General features: G+C 38.6%; 1 protein-coding gene across 1 annotated transcript; it reads left to right on the top strand.

Annotated features, from left to right (window-relative positions):
- Positions 1-22,238: 22,238 nt before the first annotated feature.
- On the top strand, positions 22,239-23,510 carry LOC149805526 (uncharacterized). Its single transcript, XM_089936331.1, has one exon. It carries the CDS (start codon positions 22,241-22,243, stop codon positions 23,048-23,050), a length of 810 nt encoding a protein of 269 aa, XP_089792457.1. The 5' UTR covers positions 22,239-22,240; the 3' UTR covers positions 23,051-23,510.
- Positions 23,511-25,819: the final 2,309 nt, after the last annotated feature.

Below are 25,819 nucleotides of genomic sequence, written 5' to 3' on the forward strand. Positions count from 1 at the left end.
TTGTGCTACCCATGATGTGCGGTGTTCGTTTACAAACTTTATTTTAGGAACCGAAAATAGATTCAGACTGTTGATTTATAGTTTATTGATGTTTTTCATGAATCTGGTTTATTTTTCCAAGTGTGGTTCCTATAGTCCGAGGTTTTATGAAGTCGAGGGTAATAATTTCTGTCACGAGTTCTTGAAGCAGGGGCAATGTCGGGGTGATTTTAGTGTCATCGCTAGAAGAGATATTGTTTTTAGTTTGTTTGGGTGGGGTTGTTTTGTTTTTCACTGTTCTTTGTTTTTGTAATTTTTCCATTTGTTTGAGTATTTCCCTTTTGTAGGTTGTTTGATTTTGCTTGTTTATTAGGTAAGCTCTTAGATTTAATACTGTGTGTGGGTGGAGTGTTTCCCTTGGTCTTTTTTGTCTTTCAATTTTAGTTGATGTTTTTGTTTTTCTGGGATTTCTGTTTTGGATTTGTTGAGATAGCAGTCAGGTTTATTTATCATTTTCTTGGCTACCGTGAATGGCACTTGAGTTCTATGCTTTGTTTATCTCTGATTCTGTTGATCTTGTTGGGTTTTGTATGCGGCAGTTTGGTCGTTTGACTGTAATTTTGGAGCACAGTTCCTTGTATTGGCCCTCACAGTGTCCGCATTTTACTTTGTGTCGGCCTTTATGTGCGTAGTGACCCCAGTGTTGACAATTGGTACAGAACCGAAGTTTGTTAATGAAGGATTGCAGTCGACGAAATTTCCCAAAGGGTCCTGGTCAAATCATGGTTGGTAGGGGTGCTTGGGATTTAATTAATGCCGTGGTTGTTTCCTGTCCTTTAAATTTGTTTTATCCTGTATGCTTTTTCTATGACTGCCCCATTTTCTTTCATTCTTTTGCTTAGAGTTAAGTTGTCCATTCCTTGGTTTGGTCCTTTCAGTTTTAATACATAAAGCATTTTGTGGATGTCATTATTGTTTTCAGTTTATGGCTTGTTTAGTGATTTTGGTGTGTTTGTAATTTGAGAGTTTATGTTATTTTAATTGGTTTGGATTTTGTTTGTGTCTCTCAACTTTTACTTTAATATGGCCTATGATTTCAATTTGCATGAATTTTACTACCAGACTTAACTTGCTGCAGTGTATGATTAAATATTTGGCTTTTGGTCGAATCAGGCTAAATTGTCCTTGGTACATTTTGAGTTCTGCCCTTGCTATGCTATTTGAACTTAAGGTGAGTAATTGGGTATATTTACTGCTTATGTACAGGGTGTGTTCAAATGAGTGGAAGTTTGATTGGATTTTGTGAGGTTGGTTTAGGTTAGTGGCATTCTTCACGTTTTTTTTGTGGGGGATATCAATTTTATTAGTTGTTGTTTTCGTTCCCATTGGTTGTTTTTCATTTCCCTTGTGCTTGTTTTCAGATGTGGGGTTGCTTTTAATGGTGGTGCGATTTTCCTTAGATTGATTTTCCCCTTCAGAGTTGTTGTTTGAGTGTTTATTTATATCGGTGTTCAATTTCTGTGTAGTTTTCTTTGGTTGTTTTCATTTTCCTTTGTATGTATGTACTGCTATGGTTTGTCCTTCATGGTGATGTAGTTTTCCTTAGTTAGGTTTTTACTTTTAGAGTTTTTATTTGAGTGAATATCTGTTGGAACTTCAGATGGGCCTAGGATTTGGCTGTTGTGGAAATTGACTTTGTGTTTTTGTTTGTTTTTAGTACTCGCCTGGGCAATTTTATTTGATTTATTAGCATTTGGTGGTGTGTCAACTTTAATGGTCTTTATTGATGTTGCTGAATTTGTCTCTTTATGTTTGTCTGTGGTTTTGTTAATTTTCTGTTGTTTTTTGTAGTTGTTTGATTGGGGTTTTTTTTGATTCGATTTGAGTGGTTATTTTGCATCCAATCATTTTTTTATAATGTGTGATTGAGCAAGGTGTTGGAAGATTTTTGGTTTTATGTTATCCAGATTTTGATTACATATTTCATTATGGGTACTTGTGTTAATGATTTTGTCCTGTATCATGGTCAGGGTATCATCCAGTACTTCATATTCATATGATTTGTTTCGGAACGCTCCACTTTATGTTTGAAGCGCGTACGTGAAGGAAAACATACCCTTACACAAAAACTAACAATACTCATTCTACCATCAATTACATGGTACGCGTGGACCTAAAAGAAACAGCAACGTTCACTTTTTATCTACAGACAAACATACACACCATCCTACAAGTCAGGGAAACTAAGTATTTATAAGCACACTTCTAATTTTTTAACACACACACACACACACACACACACACTGCCTTACAAAGCCAGATAAATGAAATGTTTATAAACACACTTCTATTCTTTCTTAATCTACAGACAAATATTTTGCCATTTGAACTTGTATCTCTTTTCTTCATGGTTGTGGGCAGCCCTGGAAAGGACTGTTTTGTTGACGGGGTTAAGACAATATTTGATCGTCTAAGATTGCGTATCCATGTGGCTGCAGGCTATTCCACAGGATAGGGTCTGCTTCTTCGGAAGAAGATGTAGAACTCTTTCGTGTCTACACGACAGTCCACAAAGCCTCTGTCTGGCTCCTCCTGATGTTACCGCTATTCTCTTTGCTGGTTCTGAAGTCTATACTTCTCTGTCCATTCTTCTTGTTTCTTCTTGATTTCCTCTTTAAACACCTCTTCTATCAGGTCTTGGGCAAGTTTTAACATCCTGACATTATCTGTCTCATCAGTCTTGGGTATCGGTTTTTGCCTGATACGATGCAAATTCACGTGGGTTTCGTTCAGCTTGGCCAGTCTTGAACACATCTTCATTGTTGGATGAGTCAACAATGGATCAAGGGTCGACGCAATAGAAAACATCCCTACGGTGTTTAGGGTCGGAATGCTATAGCTTATATTATGGTGATGAATAGATAGAACAGTATGTATAGTCATATTCTTTATATAAAAAAAACCACTAGCACTTTTTTCAAAAGACAACATTGTTTATTCAAACAACTAACAACCAACATAAAAATTCAAATAATATAAAAGAACATATTTTTTGACAAGGTTGACAACGTTGTGAAGTTAAATTAGACTTCGACTGAGGGAAGTCATGGGGCCATTGATGTAAACTACGTTTCCTAGCTAAAGACAAGATACATCTATAACGGTCACAAAACCATCTAATTTTTTCATTGTTTCTAGAACAGTCACGATCAAGATAAGGCACTAAATGTTCCAAGGAATATCCAAAACTGCGTTGAAGAAAAAACACAATATTAACCACACATCATGGAATATATGCCTTGTAATTTCACGTTATTGAAGTGAGTCGTCTGGGTATTTCTTCCCATAAAGTCGATGATGTCGTCTTCCAAAGGTGGTAATCCATACGAATCAAAATACTCCACACAGGTATCGTGGGGAAAGTAAACGGATACCCAGTGAGTTCCTGGGAGATGAATGTCGTCCATGTTCATGACATAAGCTTCATGGTCTTTAGGTTTGCGATAAGACAGTTCAACTTTAGCGCACAAGACAGGATTTCAAGAAGCAGTGTACGAACTGTTGTTCAAAAGGCAATAAAGTTCTCATGTATCGATTGTGTGTGTTTTTTTTTTCTTCTTCTGGTTTCACGGGTAATGATAAGTCATTAATTCAATCCTGACTTTTTCCTTGAAAATCTCTGACAAGTAACCGTTTCTTCGCTTGTCTCCGCACTATGGGCCAAGAGAGCTTCGATGTGATTGCTCTCTAGAGCAATCAGTGGAGGAGAGGAATGATCACGCAAGCCTTTATACCACCGATGCAACACTGCTTCTTCCGAGATGAGACCTTAAGCGTCTTCCAGATACTCTTCCAATTTGTCCTCTTGACTCATCATCAGACATTGATCGTGTTGAATTTGACTGGGATTATTGTTTTGACATCCATAACAATGTTTCTTGGTCAATTTCGTATTTTTATTTGCCAGGTGTTTGGCAAAACAGGAGACTAATCGTTGTTCTTGTTCTGGTCATCGTGTTATCACCATCCCCTCTTCGTCTTTGTCTTTGGGCTCTGCTTCCACGATATCCTACCATTCCATATCCAAAGATTCTCCACTATTCAAAGAGGGATAAGAGTCTTCCATGGCTTCTAATAGTCTATAATGACTTCTGTCAAGCTGTTGATTTCTATCGTATTGTCGAATTTGGCATAAAAGATGAAGTTCTCATTTTCATCAGGATCTCTGCAAACTGAATTTCCACACGAATCTGACCGGATTGTTAGGATAGAAATGTCCGTCGTCGATGCCTTGGTCTGGAGTGAAATTAAAAGTCCACAAGGCGTAAACTCTTGCATAATCATCGTACGAAATGCCGTGAATGGTGTTCGTCCCTAACTGTCCGGTGGCTTCGTACAGCGACAAGTATTATCTTAAGTAATTCTTCTTGTCAAAGTTAGGTTCAAAAGGTCTGGTACACAAGGTCTTGCCTTCGTGACTGACTTCCATTTTGGACACGCCAAAGTAATGAATGTTGAAGGGGATTTTCTTTTTTGAGGGGGGGGGGGCCGTTGAAGGATACATTCTTGACGATACCAGTGATTAAATTTTTGGGTTACTGTCCTTGGAATCGATGATCTTCGATCATGGATAGCTGACCCTTGGGAACGGTGAACGGTTTGACTTTCACACGTTGTATCGGAAACTTGGCAGTCGTTCTGCTCAAAGTGTGATTGATGTCGTATCCCTCTTTAGGTAACACTTCCACGCATCGCATTTAGTGTCTGGCTTCCTCTATGATGGTTTTGTAAGCGGCATCAATTTCAGCCATCAAATGGAAAGCGGAAATTCCGCAATTGAATCTGAGACGGATATATACCCCGTTCAGCAAATACTTTTCTTGCAACCACATGTCCAAATGCAAACGATCCATCAGTTCTAAACTCTACTTATCCTTAATTTTCTTTAGTCGGACGTTGAATCCCACATTGTGGCTTGGTTCTTTATCTGTAATCAAATCGGCGTCATCGAATTTGTCTGCCGTGTCAGGTTTCAATGCCACACAAACGTCCAGATGGGCGTTCTTGGCTTCTTTTCCGTACATCAAGAGATTTTCTAGGTACCCTTGGTAAGGGTAAGTATCCATGCTCCTACTGACCAGTTTGTTATTCAAGTATAAATCCACTCCACTGAACAAGGAATGCATGAATAGTTGACGGGAGCTATTTCCTCGTTGTCAATAGCTTCTCCATCCGGATCGAGAACTTTGACGTTTAGGTACATGTAACTACTAATCAGATCGATGTGATCATCGGGATGTCCTTTGATTTCAAATTCGATGGGGACTGAGACTTTCAAAGAGGAGATGGTATGAAATTATACCCATTGGGATTCTCGCATGGTAACCATGGTGGGTGGCATGTTAAACAGATCCAGTTCCGACTTGGAACAGGCGCAAGACTCTTGGTGCATAATTTTTTTTCTCTCTGTGATTTTTTAATAATCAACACTTGACCGTACCGTTGCGAATTTTCCATTTCTGACAAATCGCTGAGATTCATTATCGATTGCAATTCGTGTTCTAACTAGGACATTAGGAGGTTAATGCGTGGTACGTTGTTCGTGCCAATGATGGAGTTCTATCCATCGTTTGTAAGGCACTAAAGTCAGTTTTCGTCCTTCCATCAGATTCGACACGTCTCTTCAGAGACCCCTTTTATCTTCTTCAGCCTTTTTATTTTTGAGCCATAGCTCCCACGATTCCCGTGCTAGCTGGTATCAATGTGGATTTTAGCAAGGATGCTAATAACAGGTGCACAAATCCTCTGCGTTGTACCAACGTCTTTTTTTTTGACTCATGAGTACATTCTTTTTGCGCATTTGGCGAAGAACGTGTCGATGCTTATCTGATTCTTATCGATTCTTTCTGATGTGGAGACAAAGGTATCATTCCTTTCAAGACATTCAGACAACATTCGCACACGGTATTGAAGATGTCTTTCGAGGCTGTTTGAATGATTTGCTTTAGACTGGACGGACAACGTCCCAGTGTTTGGCTAAACGAGGAGACTTTTGGGGGTGACATCTTTGTTTGTTTCCTGGGCACACACAAAAGTACACTGACTTCGATGACTTGGACACACCCTTTTATCTTATTTCTGGGGTAGGTCAAAGTGTTTTCAACGAGTCTTTTTTCGTCGATATCGCCAAACAATCTTCCCCTTTAGTTGCTCCTCTTATTTGGACAATAATGTCTTCTCTTGGGGTAGACGTCAATGCTTGGCTAAGCGTTTTTTCGAACGTGAGGTCTAACGACGAGACGATCCTTTTCTTTTTCCTCTTCCTTTTTCGATAGGGGAAGGATGATGGTGGTGGTGTGCACTTCTTCTTGGGAACATCTTTTTGGTTCAGGAACAAAAATATACACTGATGTCCATCGCTCGACATGCGTCCTTTTATCTTACTTTTTGGAGGTAATGTATTTTTGCATTCTTTTTCGCAAACCAAAATGTTTGAACATATGTTCTACAATTCCATCGCCAAAAGGTCCTCCCGTTTGCATGTACCTATTTTTCTTTAGATAAGTGTGTCTTTTCTGGGGTAGGCGTCGATGCTTGGCTAAGCATTTTTTCAGATGAAGAGACTGTTCTTTTTCTTTTCCTTTACCTTTTTGAACGGGAGAACGACGGCGGTGGTGTGCACTTCATTTAGGGGACGTCCTTTGGTGTTCAGGAGCACACAACACTGATACCCATCCTTTCCCCAGGAAAAGGAGAAGTTCTTGGAGACACGGGTTTCCATTTTTCATCAAATTATGTAGAAGGGGTGTCAAGTTGGGTTTGGCTAGCATCACTAGCAACGAAGAAGTGGAAGAACATGAGGGTACTGGAGACGCGGTCACGTCGCTGAAGGTCGTGGCCTCTTGCGGAAAGAAGCTGTTTTCTGGGGTCTTTTCTGCGGGATTCTCTTTTTCTCGGGACTTTTCTCTTTCTTTTTCTGTTGCTGTAAGCTGGTCTTGACACTACTGTTCTTTTTCTTCTGGGTACGTTTGGGATTTTTCTTGGGGAGGACTTTGGGAGCATTGGGATCCCATTTTAAGATGGAACGGATGATGACACCACCTAGAGAACCGCTACCTCCACGTTTCAAAATGATTTGCTTTTTGGTTTGAGTGTCGATGCGGAGATCAGCCAGTTGCGTCAAGACTACTTTGTTTCTGTCAAAAAAGCGTTTGGTTTGATGTGGAATGTTAATGATGCCTTTCAGTAATTGAGGTGCTGTCACCGAAAACCATCGTAAGACTTCTTTGAGACTGACTTCTGAGACACGGGCACGTATTTGTGGATTTTTTCGCGAGTGATGCCGTACAAGGCACGAATCAATTTGACGGAAAGATCTGAAGGGACATCATGTTGAAGATGTGTAAGACAGACCGAAGTGTCCGAGGTTTTTATAGATTTTTTGTCTTAAGTCGACGGGGACGCGTACATGACAGGTCCTTCGCTTTGGCACCGGTGGTGAAACAGATGGGTAAGAAATCACAACTAATCGGGGGTGGGGTGGGGTGAGGGTTTAAATCCACGAATAATTATGCGTGAGGGGCTTAAGTGGCGTCGTCGTACGCATATGTCAGCCAATGAGTTCCTAACGGTTTGGTTCACACGTGCACTTGCGATTTATCTCTAGGGCTTTTAAACAAGACCACGTAATGAGCATTGAGATTGATAGTACAGTGGACTTTACCTTGTTTAAACAAATTTTGGGTGATGTAAACGACACTGGTATTACGATGATGCCCTTTCCGCGTAAACCACAGCTTAGGTTCTTCGTCTTTTCCTAAAATGTCGTCGAAGATGACCAGATGTGTTTGACTGGGGTCAGACACGATCCCGTCGTCGTCGCGAGGAATGCCTTCCATAAACACGATAGAATCGCCTTGACATTCTCGCAGGTGGCTGTATTCCGATTGCCACTCTTGTAACACCACACGATACGCTGAGGTTGGACGATCGATCAAATGATGGCTGTGTTTGATGAAAAGTTTGACAAATTCGGTATTGCCTGAACCGCTTGGTCCAGCAATTAACATGTTAAATGGACGGCATAGATAAAAGACCTCACAACTGGTACGATCTAAGTTTTCGTCGATGACTTTGAAAGTGGTAGAAGACAGAACTGAGATAGTAGAGATAGCCATATTGAAGGGAATGCCACTTTTGAAACGAGGACGGACCTGACAAGAGTTTTTATACTTTTGTCAGGACACGTTTCATTATCGTTTTAAAATGCAACACGAAAGACAAAATTACATAAAATCCAAATGGTTAAGTACATCGATAAAATGCACATGAAAACGATCAAAGTGGAATATAAACATGTTACTGTACAACATTTTTGGTGACGAAAGTGTCCAATGGACAGTTTGTCATCTTCTTAGAGGCTCTGCACTTGCTACAGTCACACAGGGGTCCTCCCGGAATGTAAAGATCGTAAAGAGCCCACAAGGAATCGACTCGTAAACCAAATACCAGAAAACAAGTCACTAAGATACACACCACACGACGACCCAAATTCATTGGATACATTTCTCTTAATAAGCGTTGGTAATCCACCACCGTCTGAAGATGGTCATTGATTTCATTCCACGGTAAATGTTGTATCACTACTGATAAAGGTCGTAGCATAGTAGACAGTTTTTGTATGCTCTTTTTGTGTCGGAGGAAATAAATGTACTTTTTGCACAGAACTGATCCAATACAAATTTCTTAGTCACTAGTTCACACATTACACACCGCACATAATTTTCCTCTACAGACAAAATTTGATTGCGTTAAAGATTTTCACAATCCTCTAACTCTTCCTCTGGAATTCGTTGTAATATAGCTAGCTTGTAAGAAATTGGATGAGTAGTAACGAAAGTCTTCTGGTCCTCGTCCAGATGAACAATGTCTCACCATTTGAACGCTTTCAAATGAATCAGTACTCTTATAGCATTTAGGTACCAGTGGTTCCAACATTGGTGGCGTAACGGATGTAATTATTCTTTGCGTTGTACTTGTATTTTGGTGAATTCTTGGTGAATGTGTTCTCTCAACTCCACGGGCAAACCACGAATGTTCTATTGTAAAGTATCCATGATCATGTCAGCCACTACTTATGCCCACGTTGATGGATCACTTCTAATTGTCCTTATTTTATTTAAAAACTTCTCCTAGAGCGAAGGTGATGAACGTAGCAATTTCTGACCCCAGTCATTCCGAGAAACGCACAGGAATGTCAATAAAATCTTCTAATATCAGTGGTTTAATGTGGAACATTCAAAAGAATGCAGACTTGGTCCAGAGAAATCTGATGAGTTTGTTAACTTATGCCACTTTCCTCTTGTGAATGTCTCGACACAAAAGTTCTACAGTTACCCATTGAGATTTTGCTCTGGCAAGTCTCAGCCAATCTCCCTTGTAGATCTTCTCTTGCATTTCGTTTTGGTAATCCTTGAATATTACTTTTCAAATGGGGTTTAAATACTTGTATCGATGTTGTCCAATGTTCGACTTGTAGCAAAGCTGTCTTTTTAAACGACATGGCATGCCACTTCACTTACTGATGTCCCACTAAATGTAGGTAGTTACAGTGCGAAGACCATGGAGCATGTTCCAGATAAGCGGAATGTTTCTGTTCCCACTGGTGAAGTGACACACTGCAACTGAAGAACTTGACTTTGTCAACTTCGTCCAAGTAGATAATTTCGGCTTTGGCTAATTCTTCGGGGGTAGGTCTTCCCAGATATTTAGGACACTTTCCTTGGAAGGTTTTGAATCGACTTTCAAAGTCGCATGATTCAGGCAAACGCACATGGAACGAATATTCTTCTGTCACAGACTTATTTCGATGAGGCTACGGTGAAACTCATAGTAGTTTCCTCAGGCATGGATGACATCCATTGGTGGTAGCCGCATGGTTTCACGTTGACCATGAAAACAAGTAAACAGTAAGCGATAACGAGTGGCATCGCTTCCGCATCCGCCAGGTTTGACACGCACAACATCACTTTCCATGGTAGGTATAGTAGTAGTCATAGCAAAGTTCCCATGATGTGGTATTGAATCACTGAGGTCACAGCTAACGGCATCTCTGCAGTCGCAAGGCACATCATTGCGCTCCACTTGAGAATCACCGAATTTGAATGGTGTCTGCTTGCTAAGATTCATCTTTCTCGCATGGCGTTGGTTGTCAGAATGAACTATCGGTCTTGGACGTTTTTCCTTTTTGTACTAGTTGCAATGAAGTCTCAAGCTTGTAAATCTTTCCTTTTCTATGTCTAGTTTTGGAAGTCTTTCTTTTTTCTTCCTGGACAACGGTACTACCTTATCTAAGGTACCGTCATACATATAGCGTAGTGAGATGGGTGGAAAAGCCATATAAAGTTAAGGACAGTGCGGAGACCATCGAGTATGTTCCAGAATAGCTGAATCATTATAGATACTTCGATCCAGTCGCAACTTCATACCACAACTGAAACACCGTACTTCGTATCCCTATCCCTAAGGTCTCAAGTAGACAAATCCTGTTCAAGCTAAAACATTCGAAGTAGGTAATCCTTCCCTATCCGTGGGCCATGTTTTAAACGTTTCCAATCGACGGGCACAATCACAATAGTCAGGCGATAAGACATGCAAATGGTATGGTTTTAAGTGGGTCTCACTGGCTTCTTGCTGTGTCGACGTTCTTCTTCTTGTTGGTGGCTATCCTCTTGGAATCAATTTTTTATATCAGTGTGTCCAAACGGCAAAGTGAAATGATTGAAAACTGCAGTCGCTTCTGGTACACAATTTAATACACTTTTTCCAAGAGCCTACTAACAATTTGGTGTATGGCTAAACGTACAATCTTGTGCGGCTGGTACGTGGTCACTCTAAATTTTCCATCATTTGCAATTCTTCTTTCATCACACCAAAGCTCACCACTTGACTGGCGAGATAATTGAGGGTCAATAATTTCTTTTTACACTCCATGTGCCTCCTTGGTCCCGGTATTCGTAACCGTAATTTTTAGGACCGCCACTAGCAAAACTTAGAATCTTGTCGTCGGGGTGCTCGTCCGTCCAGGCTCCTTAACGGTCTCCTTCGATGCCAGGGTGTCGGTGAGCCAGGCGCTTGATGTAGATGCAACGGTCAGTGTCAACGTACAGCACACGATCTCCTAACAGTTGTAAAGCTTCGTACAATTTTAAGCGAGCATGGGCTGTCACGTAGGCCGCAATGATGACATTTCCAAATTCGTCGGCTTCTACAAAGTCCAGTTCTTCTTCGTAATTAACCAGGATTAAGTCCTCACGAAGGACGCCCACGTGTTTCATGTGTTTGGTTTTGTCGTGAATCATATGGAAGTAGAGTGAAGGTTCGGACAGATACTCTGTCTTGAGTAAACACGGTCGTTGTGCCATTTTGCTCCACAAGCAATTCAACATCAATTTACTAAACGATCACCTGCCTTCGTGTGTCTTCACGTGGTCTAAAATGCTGCCTTCCTGCCCCCAATATTTCTCTTTGAATTTTATTTTGGTCTTCGGGAGTGTTGCACCAGGAAGGATAGCCGATGTTTCAGTTTGAAAAAGGCATACACGTAGTCTGCGAAATTGCCTTTCTGAGTCTCGTCGCCCTTGTGATTTTTTTCTATGTTGGGAAATTGGTTAATTGTATACACTTCTAACAGTTGGTATCCCAGATCCAGAGCTTGAAACATTTCCACGTTGTCCCACGTTCCTGTCAAGGCGCGTTTTTCATGGATGTGCTGACAAGGTTGGTCTTGGTTGCATTTTTCGGCACAAGTGTGACACAAAGAAAACATCAGTTTTCATTGGCAATGGCGAGGTAAAACGGGACGGTACAAGTCGATGGGAGGCATGACTTTGCATTTGATCAATCCTTCTTATTGTCGAATGTTGTCCAAGTCGATGTGTTCCGTCAACAATTGCGGGTGTCCTGCGGAAAAGTGACAATATTTACACACATATGAATACAGTGAACACATGTCCAAGTATCTGATTTCATCTCCTTTCTCCTCGTCGGCGTGGTACAGCAAACAGATGACATTCGTCCGTCCTCCGTACAAACTGTCTCGTGGGTTCATATGGTCCACCAGCTTGTAACCTTCTACGATACGTTTAAACTCGGGATCGATTTTCATACGGTGCTACCACATTTCCACCACTTGGTATCCTTGCTGTTCTAACTTTAAGTTCCGCTGACAAGTGGCCTGGTACAAGTCTTCCATTGTCCCTTGTAAAAACTGATTTTTAGTGTCACGCTGAGGGTAACAGATGGGACATCCTTGAAAAATAAAACAACCGTTTAACTCGTACACGTTCTTAGGGTTTTCTAAGCCTCAACTATCCACCGAATACTTACCAATGGTATTTTCTCCTCCGTTGCGGGCGTGTTGGATCCATTCCTCTTCCTTGTTACATAAGTAATGCAGCCAGCTAGTATTGTCGTTTGAAGAAAGTTCGTCGATTGAAGGCGAATGACAGTCAGTGTGTGTTCGGACATAAATCGTTGGCGGTACACTAAAGAACACGCTTTGTCAATGGTGCAGGCTTCTTTCAAAGGATCGATCCCTCCGTGCTCCATGAACAATTCTCGAACTTTTCCACAGCAACGTCCTAAACTGTTCACGTCGGAACGACAATACTTTAACATTTCTTCCTGAAAGTCGACGGGGTCCGAGGCGTGATAGTGGTACCAAGCGTAGAAAGCTTCTCGTTGTTCAGTGTGCAAGTTGTCGGGGTCGTAGTAGTGAGCATCAGGCAAATGGGGTAGAACGGTATGTTGATTGGCTTTGGTATTGAAGAAGTGTGGAATATTTCCTTTGGCCATTTCTGTCATTCCAAACGTCTTAGGCACTCGACTCAATGGCATGGCCAAGTAACTCATCGAATCTTTAAAGTCCACTTGTCCCACTCGCATGGAAATGATTTTGACTCCGTTCAAAGTCACTTTCCGACGTTCGGTACTTTGTTCCGTAAAGTAATTAAGAAGAAATTGCCCATCATATCCAGAGACCTTGTGAACCATCACCGTGGCATAGCGATGACAATCTCGGTAACGTTCGATATCCTCTTGGCTCCACGTCTTGTCGATAGGATCTAAGAGCCATTTGTCGAAATTGGTCAGCGTGTTCGATCCCCGAAAGACTTTTGCACGACCTCCAGGAATCTTGTTGCAGTGAGGGCGATGACTAAAGATTGGCTCTTGGATGCATTTCTCGCACGCTCGGTGAGCCACGCAGAAATTATGAATGTGAATGCCTGTCTCTTGTATTCATTCGAAATCGAAAAAGATGAAATTCCCTTTCTTCTGGTCATCTTCCCTTTAATGTTTGGAATGATATTTTTGAATGTAGCATTCGTGTTCCAAGTATAAGATTTGCTGACAAATGTGACATCGTTTCTTTCCTGGACATATGTGAGCATTGGCACGGTTGGTAATTATCACTTGTCCACAAGTAGGGCACATTCTCGGGAGCTGACAAACACTTTTATTATGTGAACCTTGCGTCTTCAGTTGTTGGTAACAGCCTGGGCTGACAAAAGTGTGCCGAAAAGCAGGGTAATGCACTCGCTGTTGTCTTTCGTAAAGACAGGGATTAGAGGCCAAACATCCTGAGTATTGCGCACCTGTTGATGGTGTACTTTCAAGGTGTAGCGTGGAGCTAAGACGTCTTGCAATTTTTGCATTTCAGGAATGCCACAGGGTGTGTCTTTGGATAGGTCCGCTTGCTGTAACAGGAGTTCGGCTTCTCTATATTGTTTGACTCGGTCCAATCGTTGAATAGCTTTTCAGGCTCTTTTCCATTCTGTCTTTTCGTTCTTCTCTGCATACGTTGGTCCCACCACGATGGCCCTGGCTAAACGCATCTGGTCTTGAGTCTTGAGGGTTGATAATTTGAACGATGATGCACTTGATGTCACGAAGGTCGTCAACCAATGACAAATTTTTACGTCCGGATCCTTTTGGGAAGAGAAACGTGGGCCATGTACAGTGTCGCTTTTCCATCGGTGATGTTAAACATGTCGTTGGACTGCTGTACATGTTAAATCTTGTCAATGACTTTGGAAGGTGTCAATTCTGCTGCGCTGCTACACTCGAACCAAGCAGGGGACTTCAGACTGTCGTGATAAATAGAAAGTGTCAATCGATCGTCTTCTTTGTCTTCACACAGTCGTTTCAGTGCAGTTAGCAAAGAATCACACACATCGGTGATGAACTCTTCTGCTTTCTGCAGCGGTAAGTCTGACTTGAAATCTTTAAACTTCACCGTGTACGTGTAGGCCGTCGTTCTAAATTTTCTAGAGGAACCTTAATCGGTCTCTCGAATGTGGTAGTACTTTTCAGGCGGTACTGTGGGTGAACGTTTGTTTTTTGTCGACTCTCTGGGTCTGGATTCTGGTCCACTCATGCCATCTTCGAAATCGCTAGCATGGATTTGAGCCAAGACTTCAGCTACTGTGCGAGGCGATAGGTTACATTTCTGCTTCTTACTTTATTCTACTTTATCCACGAAATGATGCGATCGTTTCTTCTTGATGGAAACAAGTCAAATGACTACATTTTAAATTGCATGGCCCCCTATATCAATGTAAGGCCAGTGTCTTCCCTATATAAAGGGTCAGTGTCTTCCGTCCAAGTATTCATTTCACTCTGAATCCTACCAGAAAGATTGAAGAGCCAACACGCATCGAACTTCTGATCAGAGCTTTGCGAGGCGTCTTACGAAGGTTTTCTTCAGAGACGCCGACGGACTACTCCACCTCCTTTCGAGATAAAAGTCAAGATACTTGCTATATCTGTCAGAAGAAAGGACATTGGTCTTCAGAATGTCCACAACGTCAAAGCAAGGCAAGTGTCAAAAGAGACAAAAGTCAAGATACCTCTTATCATTGCCAAGAGAAAGAAACAACAGGAGCAGGAGGAAAAGAGGGATTCATAACAATAAAAAGAGGTACCCTCCAAAAAGTAAGAACCAAACACGTTAAGAAAGAGAAAAAAAGAGGACGAGAAGAGTGTGAGGAAGAAAAGAAAAACCTGAGAAAGTGAAGAAATTCAAACAACAGAGGAGTGAAAAGACAAAGAGGAAGCTAATTCACTTTTTAAAGTGATATGTTGTGACATTGGATGGTAAATTTGAACCACACTATACCTGAAACAAAATCTAAGTTATCCTTTGTTTTGATTTTTTAGAATAAGGACCTACACTCACGCATTCACACACGTCCATCATGGGACAAACCAGGGATTTTGAGTTTTAATTGATTTTAGCAAATGAATACTATTTCTTTTCGAGAGAGATGGGTGGGCCTGAAAAGGACCGTTTGGTGTGGGTATTTTTAAAACAACAAACTCAGGAACAGGAAGTAATGAGCTTTAATTGCCTTATCCCTTTGCCACGACCAAGGCCTACGTCTGGACCTGCTCGTGTCGATGCTTTGGTAGAAATAACTACGGTTGGTATATCAGGCGTAGTAGGCGTGTGGACGGGGTTCGACTGTTTGGCTCGGGAAGGTATTTTTCTCTTGAGTGGTATTAAAGAAGTCTGATACATTTCTTTCAGACTCCTTAACTCTGCCAAAATGTCTGAAAGTACCATCACGGTTTGACTTTCACCGTCCTCCTTCTCTCCTAGACATTGTTTCTTCTGTGCTTCTTCTTTTTCCTGTCGTTTCCTTCTTGCCTCTTCTTGTTTTTGCTGTTTCTGTTGAAGGTGAAAGGCTTGTTCTGTTGCTTTCTGCTGTTCAAAAATTTCTCCGATTCTTTTTTTCTGTTTCTGTCTAAAATCTTGGACTTGTTTTAAGGAAGGAGAAGGCGAAGAAGGTGCTGGTACAGGAATAAATTATTGTGAAGAAGAGAGAAAATCCACTAAATCCCAACTAAACTCAGTCTCTTGTGGAAGTAGGACCGTGTTTACTTTGGTAGCCGCTTTTATGCCCTCACTTCTCGTCTCCACGGCCGGTGCATCCCAATGCATCGTCTTCTAAGTTTCCCTCATGTTCTAACAATGTCGCATTGATTCACTGCGCACAAACGATAGCGCGTTTATGTAGGGAATGGGACGTCACAGGTAGCTCTCTTCGGATTGTAAGATAGAATCCGCACTCTGACTGAATTTTGGATTGGTGAAAGAACTCAATCCGTTTCGATCCGCTCTTCCACTATTAATAACCGCGGTCCACTTAATTCCCTTCACCTGTTCTCGTCACAAGATGTGGACTAACGTAGATTCGTCTACCCTCCTGTCGTCGATGCTACTGAACTCGGACTATCCCATATATGTCCAACCATCATGAACAATTACCCAACTGACTGATACAACCCTTTGGAAACGAAGGATCTATTTGGATAGACAAGGATATCTGAAGAGAGCTTTAATCTACGGACCAGAGGTCAGACGACGTTTGAGGGAGAGATGAATGTTCTGTGAGATGCCCTCTATGTTAACTGAATGGTGTTAACATAAAAATCAAAGGCCCTTTTCAGGGCCACTTCATTGCCTCGAAAAGATACATATGTTCTTGCCATATCTGTGTCTTTGTTTTGTGTTTTTGTTTGTGATATGTTTGTGTCTTTGTTTCTTTGTCTCTGTCTCTCAAGTTATATGTCCCGCCAGGCCAGGCATTATATAAAGTTTATATATCCCGCCCCGCCAAGCTGTATGGCTAATTCCTCCGCTGTTCCGCCCGATTGAGGTCAGCCACTTGCAACATTGTTGCCAGTATACATTATCGTGACGTCATCATTCATATTGTCCCTCTACAAACCTAACCTATGTCACTATAGTGGATATAATTTCCCCATTTTAAATTCCTCTTGTATATAGTGGATATACCATATTTTAACATTAAGTCACCATTGTCGATATGGTGTCCCATATCACTACTGCTACATGTTCTTTAAACTGATATCTGATTCTTTATTTCTTTACATTCTCATAAATATTATGTTGGATGAGTTTGCCTCTCTGTGCCATGGCGCAAGTGGTATTTGTTCTTCATAGGTGACTGTTTGTTATTGTTGCTTTTTCTTGTGCGTATCTATTTCAGTGTTCCAGATGAGAGACCTTTCCCAATTATGGGTCCGGCAGCATTTCGATCATTGATACATTATCAATCAAAGAAATCAATAAAATAAACATATTCAGATAAAACTAAACAGAGGATAAAAAAGAAGAAACTAATATCGAAGAAAACAAGCATTTAATGTGTATGTTTGTCCTTCTGTCTGTTAATTTATCAGTATCTACGTCCGTCCGTCCGTCCATCCATCCATAAATCCATTATATATTATATTACATTAGGCTTATATCTCACTTCTGCATTATATTAGTCTTACCTCGCACTTCATCATTATATTAGCAATATACCTTACTTCATCATTCTAGTATTCTGATACCTTACTTCATCATTATATTAGTCTTATACCTCACTTCTTAATTATATTAGCCGTATACCTCACTTCTTCATTATATTAGTTTGATACCTCACCTCTTCATTATATTAGCATTATACCTTACTTCATCATTATATTATCCATAAACCTCATTTCATTATATTAGCTGTATACCTCATTTCTTCCTAATATTAGCATTATACCTCACTTCTTCCTAATATTAGCGTTATACCTCACTTCTTCATTATATTAGCCTTATACCTCACATCTTCATTGTATTAGCCTCATACCTCACTTCATTATATTAGCCTTATACCTCACATCTTCATTGTATTAGCCTCATACCTCACTTCATTATGTTAGCCTATACATCAGTTTATCATTATATTAGTTTGATACCTCACTTCTTCACTATATTAGCATTATACCTTGCTTCATCATTATATCATCCATAAACCTCATTTCATTATATTAGCTGTATACCTCATTTCTTCCTAATATTAGCATTATACCTCACTTCTTCCTAATATTAGCATTATACCTCACTTCTTCCTAATATTAGCATTATACCTCACTTCTTCCTAATATTAGCATTATACCTCACTTCTTCATTATATTAGCCTTATACCATACATCTTCATTGTATTAGCCTCATACCTCACTTCATTATGTTAGCCTATACATCAGTTTATCATTATATTAGCCGTATACCTCACTTCTTTATTATATTAGTTTGATACCTCACCTCTTCATTATATTAGCATTATACCTTACTCCATCATTATATTAGCCATAAACCTCACTTCATTATATTACCGTATACCTAATTTCTTCATTATATTAGCAGTACATCTCACTTCTTCATTATATTAGCCATTACCTCACTTCTTCGTTGTATTAGCCTCATACCTCACTTCATTTAGCCTATACCTCACTTCATCATTATATTACCTTTATACCTCACTTCTTAATTATATTAGCCTTATACCTCAGTTCTTCATTATATTTGGTTTTGTCAGCAAGGGTTAAGGCGGCTACGTAAAAACTAGTTTCAATTAATCATACCTGCTAGTTTACACACGTTTGATCTCGAAAGAAATTCTATACGTTCATATATACATTTCTCGAAAGAAATTCTATACGTTCATTTTCATATCGATTCGATTCATCATGCTGAGTTCATGATAAAAGGAATCGAATAAATGTTTTCACCAATGAAAGTATTCAGAAACTAACAAAATCATTCGAGTATTTTCAATAACTTGATTAAATACATTCTTCCAACGTATACATTAACTACACACCATTAGCTGTTCATTGTCATGTATCAGGGCTTAAAATTAATATATTTAGTTTATTAACCCATGCATATATATATATATATATATATATATATATATATATATATATATATATATATATATATATATATAGTAGGTTCTTGTGTATATTGGCAGGACCAGAGCTTGATACCATTATCAATTATGAAATCTGATCCACTCGGGATTGGTTTAATTTGTATGTGAATTATTGTCCAATATTATCATTGCAAAACATACAGGTAAAATTATATACGAGTTTCCGAGTTTCACCAAATACCAAGGCTTGTAGAATTTATCAGGTACAATGAAACTGAACTTAATTTATGCAAGTCACGAAAATAAACAAAGAAAATAGGCCTAGTGTTTGGAACTAATTTTACTTTTAATATACGTACGTGTCCGTCAAGATGGTCAGGGTAGTGATAATATCCAAAATTGGATATTAACACGCCAGACAGCAGAGACCCTTACTTAGCGGGAACGGTATAAAATTACTAGGCTGCTTTTGAACCCGAAAGGCTTTCTTTCTGTCGCTAGCGTAATGATCCACAGCGGTTACCGAAATATTTACATGAAATAAATCATATTATATGAATTACACAGCCCCCATCCTCACCCACATACACCCTCACCCTCCAAAATATAACATTCCAAACCTGGTAATCCATCGGATTTTCTGCAAGTGGGAGCTTATTTTAAGACCGCGGTACTTTTATTTGGTTAAATAGAGCTTGTATATGTAATATTGTTGAATCATCCAGTGAATTAATTTGTCCAAACTATAGAACTATAATATAACACCCTTTCGTTAGACTGAATGCATACAAATGTACTGCTACACGAGAGACGCTTTTAGATATGTAAAATCATTATTCACTACAAGCAGTGCCATACATGTTTTTCAAGCTAATAAAGAAAATAACTAATTATCCCATTATCCCCGCATGAATAAGAATCTATTAATTTTTTTAAAAAATATTTTCATAAACTCGTAGGAGCAAGTTTAATAAAATTGATCGCCCGTCTTAAAAGTATCGAACGTCCTTTTCCAACCTTATGCATTTTCACCTGTTAGTTTCTCATTTTTTAAAAAAAATTTGTATTCCTTTATTTGTCTCCTTTTTTTTTTGCTGATAATTCGACGCTAATGAATAATAGACCAGACATTTCCCCGAATCACCATTCCATTCTCATTGACACGGCCCATCGCGATTGAACAACGATGTGTTGACCTATTGACCCGTCGAAGTTGAACGGTACAGTTTGTGCTGGGTGTAAGTAATTTTGCCCATTCTTTTCACTTTCTAAAGAATCAATGGTGCTGTCTCATGACGCTTTAAGAGCATTAAATTTATTTGTGTGGGTTGTAAATGAGCTATCAACATACATTCCCGTGCTGCTATTTAGTGTGATAGGAGGTTTCTATATGGCCACGAAAACACAGGCGTAAAACTTGGATATTTATTCACTTCTGGTTTAAATTGTAAATAGGTAAGTTATACAAATTCTGGTATCAGAATCTTAGGACATATGCTGTAACTAAAATACGATGAAATGATTTCAAATGTGTATCCACGTTATGTTGGTTATCATGGCAACTTTAAATCAAAATATGCCCTCTCCGTTATATATATATATATATATATATATATATATATATATATATATATATATATATATATATATATATATATAGTCTAATATGATGCAATCAAAGGGCATTCATCATGGATTTCGAAATGATCTCCTTTCTTATATGTTTACGTAAAAAGTATCAATTTTATTTTTGAAATAATGAAAATGTAACAAAATTAGTGCTTTTGCAATTATCGTAGTTAGCATATGGCTTGCCAATGCCACACTACCAAAATCTACTGGAAGATGGCTTTGAAAACCGGCACTTCTTGAAAACTATGTCTAGTTTCTTCGAAATTAAAATCGTGTTCCTCCAACATTCACTATCTCGACCATGACTGCCATTTTGAATCTTTTCTGTTGCTAACAATTATTCCCTGCCAGGAAACTAGCCACTGTGAGAACATCATATGCAGATTTCTTGTTAGACTTAGTTGTTCTCACACGAATTCGGTGCACTTCTGATACAAAGTACACGTTAAAATGCAACAAGGTTTTAGATATGTATGCCCTTCTTTGCTATGGATAATTTCTTTTCTTATCTTGCAGTTATAGCATACATGTTGCATAACTCCTGGGTTATACCTGTTAAAATAGGCATTCACTCCTACGTTATTGTCAAATGAAATCATTTCAGGCACACTTGTACGCCGTAATGAAGGTCAATCTAATCGTTGTTCGCTTCAATCAATATAATGTGTTTTACATGTACTGTGAAAAGAACTGCAATTTCTATTATTTTCAGATCTTGTGAATAAAGTAATCAATATCCCCCACGTGGCTTGCATAATCGTGGCATTTCAGAGATATTGAACTCTGCATAGCTTGTGCTCAGGCCACGCCTCAGTAAAAAAAAAAATCTGAACTTGAAACACATTCAACTCAAACATTTTATCCCTGTATGGAATTCCTAAGAAATATTGAACTTATTATTTAGTGACCAATAACCAACCTTTTAAAATACAGGTTTTATGCAGGGATCACGTGGCAGTTAGAAAATTCAACTTGCACAATTTAAGCTAAATTTACACTAAAATTGGAAGGTTTTCAGAAAGCTTGACCAGATCGTGGTCTTGTGACGGCTTGGAAGTAAATATCAATAATGCCGCATTGAATGTCAAAATATAAAATTACCTAAATAGACTTAGTGGCGTTTTAGTTATACCTTCAAAGCAGAATAGTAATCCACCCATAACTTTGGCTCTTTTTGTTTTTATTTTTTTGTTTTTTATGTGATGCATATGGATTCATGATAACCTGTACCACTTAACCAAAAATGTATGTTGTCTTTCACATCTCACCAGATATTAGCATTCTATTTTTGAACCTTACACGAATCAGCCTGTATCGTCAATCATTGAAGAGCTACTTTGTGCCTGTAACTGCCCTTGCATTTAAATGTAAATCGTTTTTTCTAACTGCAGAGTTCTCATAAACATATACTAGTATATCATTAAGACATAACAAAGAATAATAAGCATTACAGTCATATACATACATCTCCCTAAAACGGAAATTAAGTAGCGATATAAACCAAGAGAGATGAATATAACAAAATCGTTAAATCAAAAGTGAAACATTAGTATTTGGATAGTATATATTTCGTACTATGATAGTCGTGCAATCTTCCATGTGACAAAGATTTATCACGTCGTGACACACGTGTATAGTCTTCGTTTATCAAGAAAGCAGACTAGGTTTCCATTAAATAAAAGAATGACCGATAAAACAGTAAATATACATGTATGGTTAAAGCTAAACAACTCACAACAACGAGCACAACAAACCATGGCGCATCCACGCATGAAAAATACGGAAAATGCTCATACATATGAGCATACCTAAGCACAACAAATTTCTTTTTTTTATATATCTTTTTAGACATGCTTCATAGTAGTTCCAGCCGGGCTTACTCATCGACGGACGCTCAAGTTCAAGTTCTTTTACCACAACTACACGAAATTCGCTTGGTGGCACTGACTAAACAGCTTTCTCGGAACAGGAAAAAAGCCTACATCAACCATGAAAATCTGTATTCTGATCTAAAACATTATGAGCGATATGTAGACAGAGAACAGAAAATATGCAACGATAGGCACACCTACTACTGTTCTCCATACAAGAAGTCACTGGAAAATAAAAAGGCGTTAAAGCAGTGTCTTACGAGACACAAGACGGAATATTTCCTAGATCACAAGACAGCAGGAAAGTTTGGCGTTTATGGTGGACTACAGGTGAAATCTCTAAAAAATGAAATCGAGAAAACTGTGAAAGATACTGACAAGAACACTATAAAATTACGACAAACGAAAACACTTATGACGACTGGAATGGCAGACGGAAGATTGATGAATCCTAATGTGTGCCGTCCTCTGCTAGACGCCATATTGAATCGGCCGAGTCTTCCTAAAAGGCGGGAAGCTCAACTTGATTTTCAACGCCCTGGTCAGCATAGTCACAGTTTAGTAAACGTTCAGTCTTTGCAAAGACATTTTTTACTTAGCAGACGAGAAAAACTACTCCGGTTTAAGTCGCATTTCAGGGAAGATTCTGAAAATGGAATGGGTGACTTTTCTTCACATAGTCTGCATCTTCCACCTATTGAAGTACCAAAGCAACACAACCTAACGAAAACTTTTACGACACAAAGAGAAGACAGTTTTAGAAAGGAGAAATCGCTGACTTTCATATGATGAATTTGACTGCTTTTATATTTTACACTTGATGGACAATTTGGAAACCAAATCGCATACGTGTACAAAGAACATAAAACAAATAATTGTTGGAAAAAAATACTAGATGGTTCACGGTTTTTTCTTTCTGCGAGACATATTAACCAGTTTGTGATGCATATTTATGATCTAATTCAAGACTTAATATGCAAATCAGTCATAAACAGATAATTTGTTTGTTTCCGACTATGAATGATACATTACAAAACAAGTATTATTATCGTTTTGGACAAAAACCAAGAGGTCTGACGCAGCCTACAGAATATTTGGCAATGAGAAAATATTATGTTTGGACAGAACATGAAATGTTAGGATCGATAGACTCAAAGACGGATGCTCAAACAGCAGGATGGTTAAATATATTGACTAGTACATGTTCACACACACACACGTACACATGCACACACACACACACACATATAATATATATATATATATATATATATATATATATATATATATATATATATATATATATATATATATATATATATATATTCCTCTTATATACAGAGGTCCATATATATACGGTACAGTAAACTACAATAACTACTTTACTTGTATCTGGTTGTCTAAAACTTGGCAAAATGATAATACAGATAAAGGAACATAAGTCGGAAAGGTAACATTTTGCTGGCATTACATGGCAAACATACATTAATGTACAAAGCACTTTTACCATAGTTGAATTGGGAACCAAATAAACGTCATATTTTTTTTAACTTCAGAAATGACTTATTATCTTGTCTACAAACTTGCCATCTTTTAACAATGCGGATAGACGCCCAATGAAGCATGAAAAACAAGTGTCATCCGCTTTTGTCCAATACATTTTTCTCGCTCTCTATCAATTAATCGATCTCTTGTTCTCGCTCTCTATCAATTAATCGATCTCTTGTTCTCGCTCTCTATCAATTAATCGATCTCTTGTTCTCGCTCTCTATCAATTAATCGATCTCTTGAGCTCTATTTTGCCAGGCATAAAGCGCGTCCAGTTGCAATAACATATATGAAGATCTGCCAGCGCGTAATAAGAAAGCAAATCTTGATCTACGCTGTACATGTTTTCATCACGTCTTAAACAAGCAAAGACTTTAACAATATCTTTAAAAGCATTATAACAAGACATCTATAAACGCACTATAAAAATATCTTACATAAAGAACCTTTAAACTCACTATAACAATATAAAGAACCTTTAAACTCACTAGATATTTGAACCCGCACTATAAAATTATCTTTAAGCGCACTATTAAAGATATCTTTAAACGCGCTATAACGATACACTTTTAAACGCACTATAAAATATATCTGAACACGCACTAAAAAATTATCTTGAAACGCACTATACAAGATTTGTTTAAACTTATTATAACAATATACCTTTAAACGCAGTATAAAAAGGTATCAGTAAACGCAGTCATAGTATGAAAATCAATCAAACTATCACAGTAAGCTTTAACATTTAACATAGCTGAATCGATTAATAATTGTGTTTTGTTAACAGCTTGAGACAGGGACTTTATATTTGCTAATCCCAAATAAAAGTGTTTGGGCACTAAGCTATTTAAAAACACAGTCCTTACGAGTTCTAATTATATTTAAGGCGACCGAAATCACTCCCATTGATATTTTAGATAGGAAACCATGCCAGTGATTATAATGAAAGTCAGCTATATTTCTTGACTCTATGTGGAAATTAACAGCTAGGAATCATTACACATCGGTCGCTAATCGTGGTCATTTGAAAATGTTCGACGCTTAGTACCTGTCCAAAAATCACTTGCCCTCGAATTAAAACTTCGTCGTTTTCTACCAACACAAAAGTATTTCAACGAATTGTAGGAAAACACGCAAAAAGCATGCTTAATATCAGCTCCGGTAGGTCTATTGATTTCATCAATGGTGCCAACCAAGAAAAGGATGAAATAAAAATCTATTACCATCAATTCTAACTGAGCATGCACAGCAACAACTGCCTTCGTCAAACATGACAATTTAAATGCAGGCGACCCTCTCTTTGCACACGTTCAGTACAGTGTCTATTGAACAGAAAATGAATTCTCAGCACCCACAACTAATCATAAGTGACACATGTTGGTATAAACTTGACCCTAGAACCTGGACATTAAATATGACATTGTATTTTATGGACTTTACCCGGAGGATGAGTACGAAAGGCTGTTTTGACACAGGGTCAGCTAAACCTTAGAAAATCGTCTTTGCGCATCAGTAGAAGAGCGCGTTGACCGAATCTTACATTTTCTCAAATATCACAGACTGAAATTCAGACAAAAAGCAAGGGAAAAAATAATCACATTGTGTTTGGCGGTTAAGAGGCGATTCATTGTGACATCATAGGTATATTGTAAAGTGAGCCACTTGCTACTTTGTAAAATCATCGGTCATGAGTTCCATAGCTGCAAATTTAAACATTATATTTCATACCCTAATACAAAAAAGTTACTACAAAAACTGAACGAACAATACAAGTTTTAAATAATCACAAAGCATGAAAAATTAGTGATTGACTTGTCTTTATAGATGTCACAGACTGTAAGCTGACATTAGGCTTCTTGAAGAAAGGAGGTGCAGCTAAGAACAAAATATTGACAAATATTAAGCACATGAAAATAAGACTAGTGATGATGCAGTTGTATTATATGGAGAAGTAGCACATCACAATTTAATAGCATTCTGGTAAACTTTACACAGTCACAGCGGCATAAA

The sequence above is a fragment of the Sinohyriopsis cumingii genome, chromosome 2, assembly GCF_028554795.1.
Source record: "Sinohyriopsis cumingii isolate HCF-2022 chromosome 2, ASM2855479v2, whole genome shotgun sequence".
NCBI classification, from domain to species: domain Eukaryota; kingdom Metazoa; phylum Mollusca; class Bivalvia; order Unionida; family Unionidae; genus Sinohyriopsis; species Sinohyriopsis cumingii.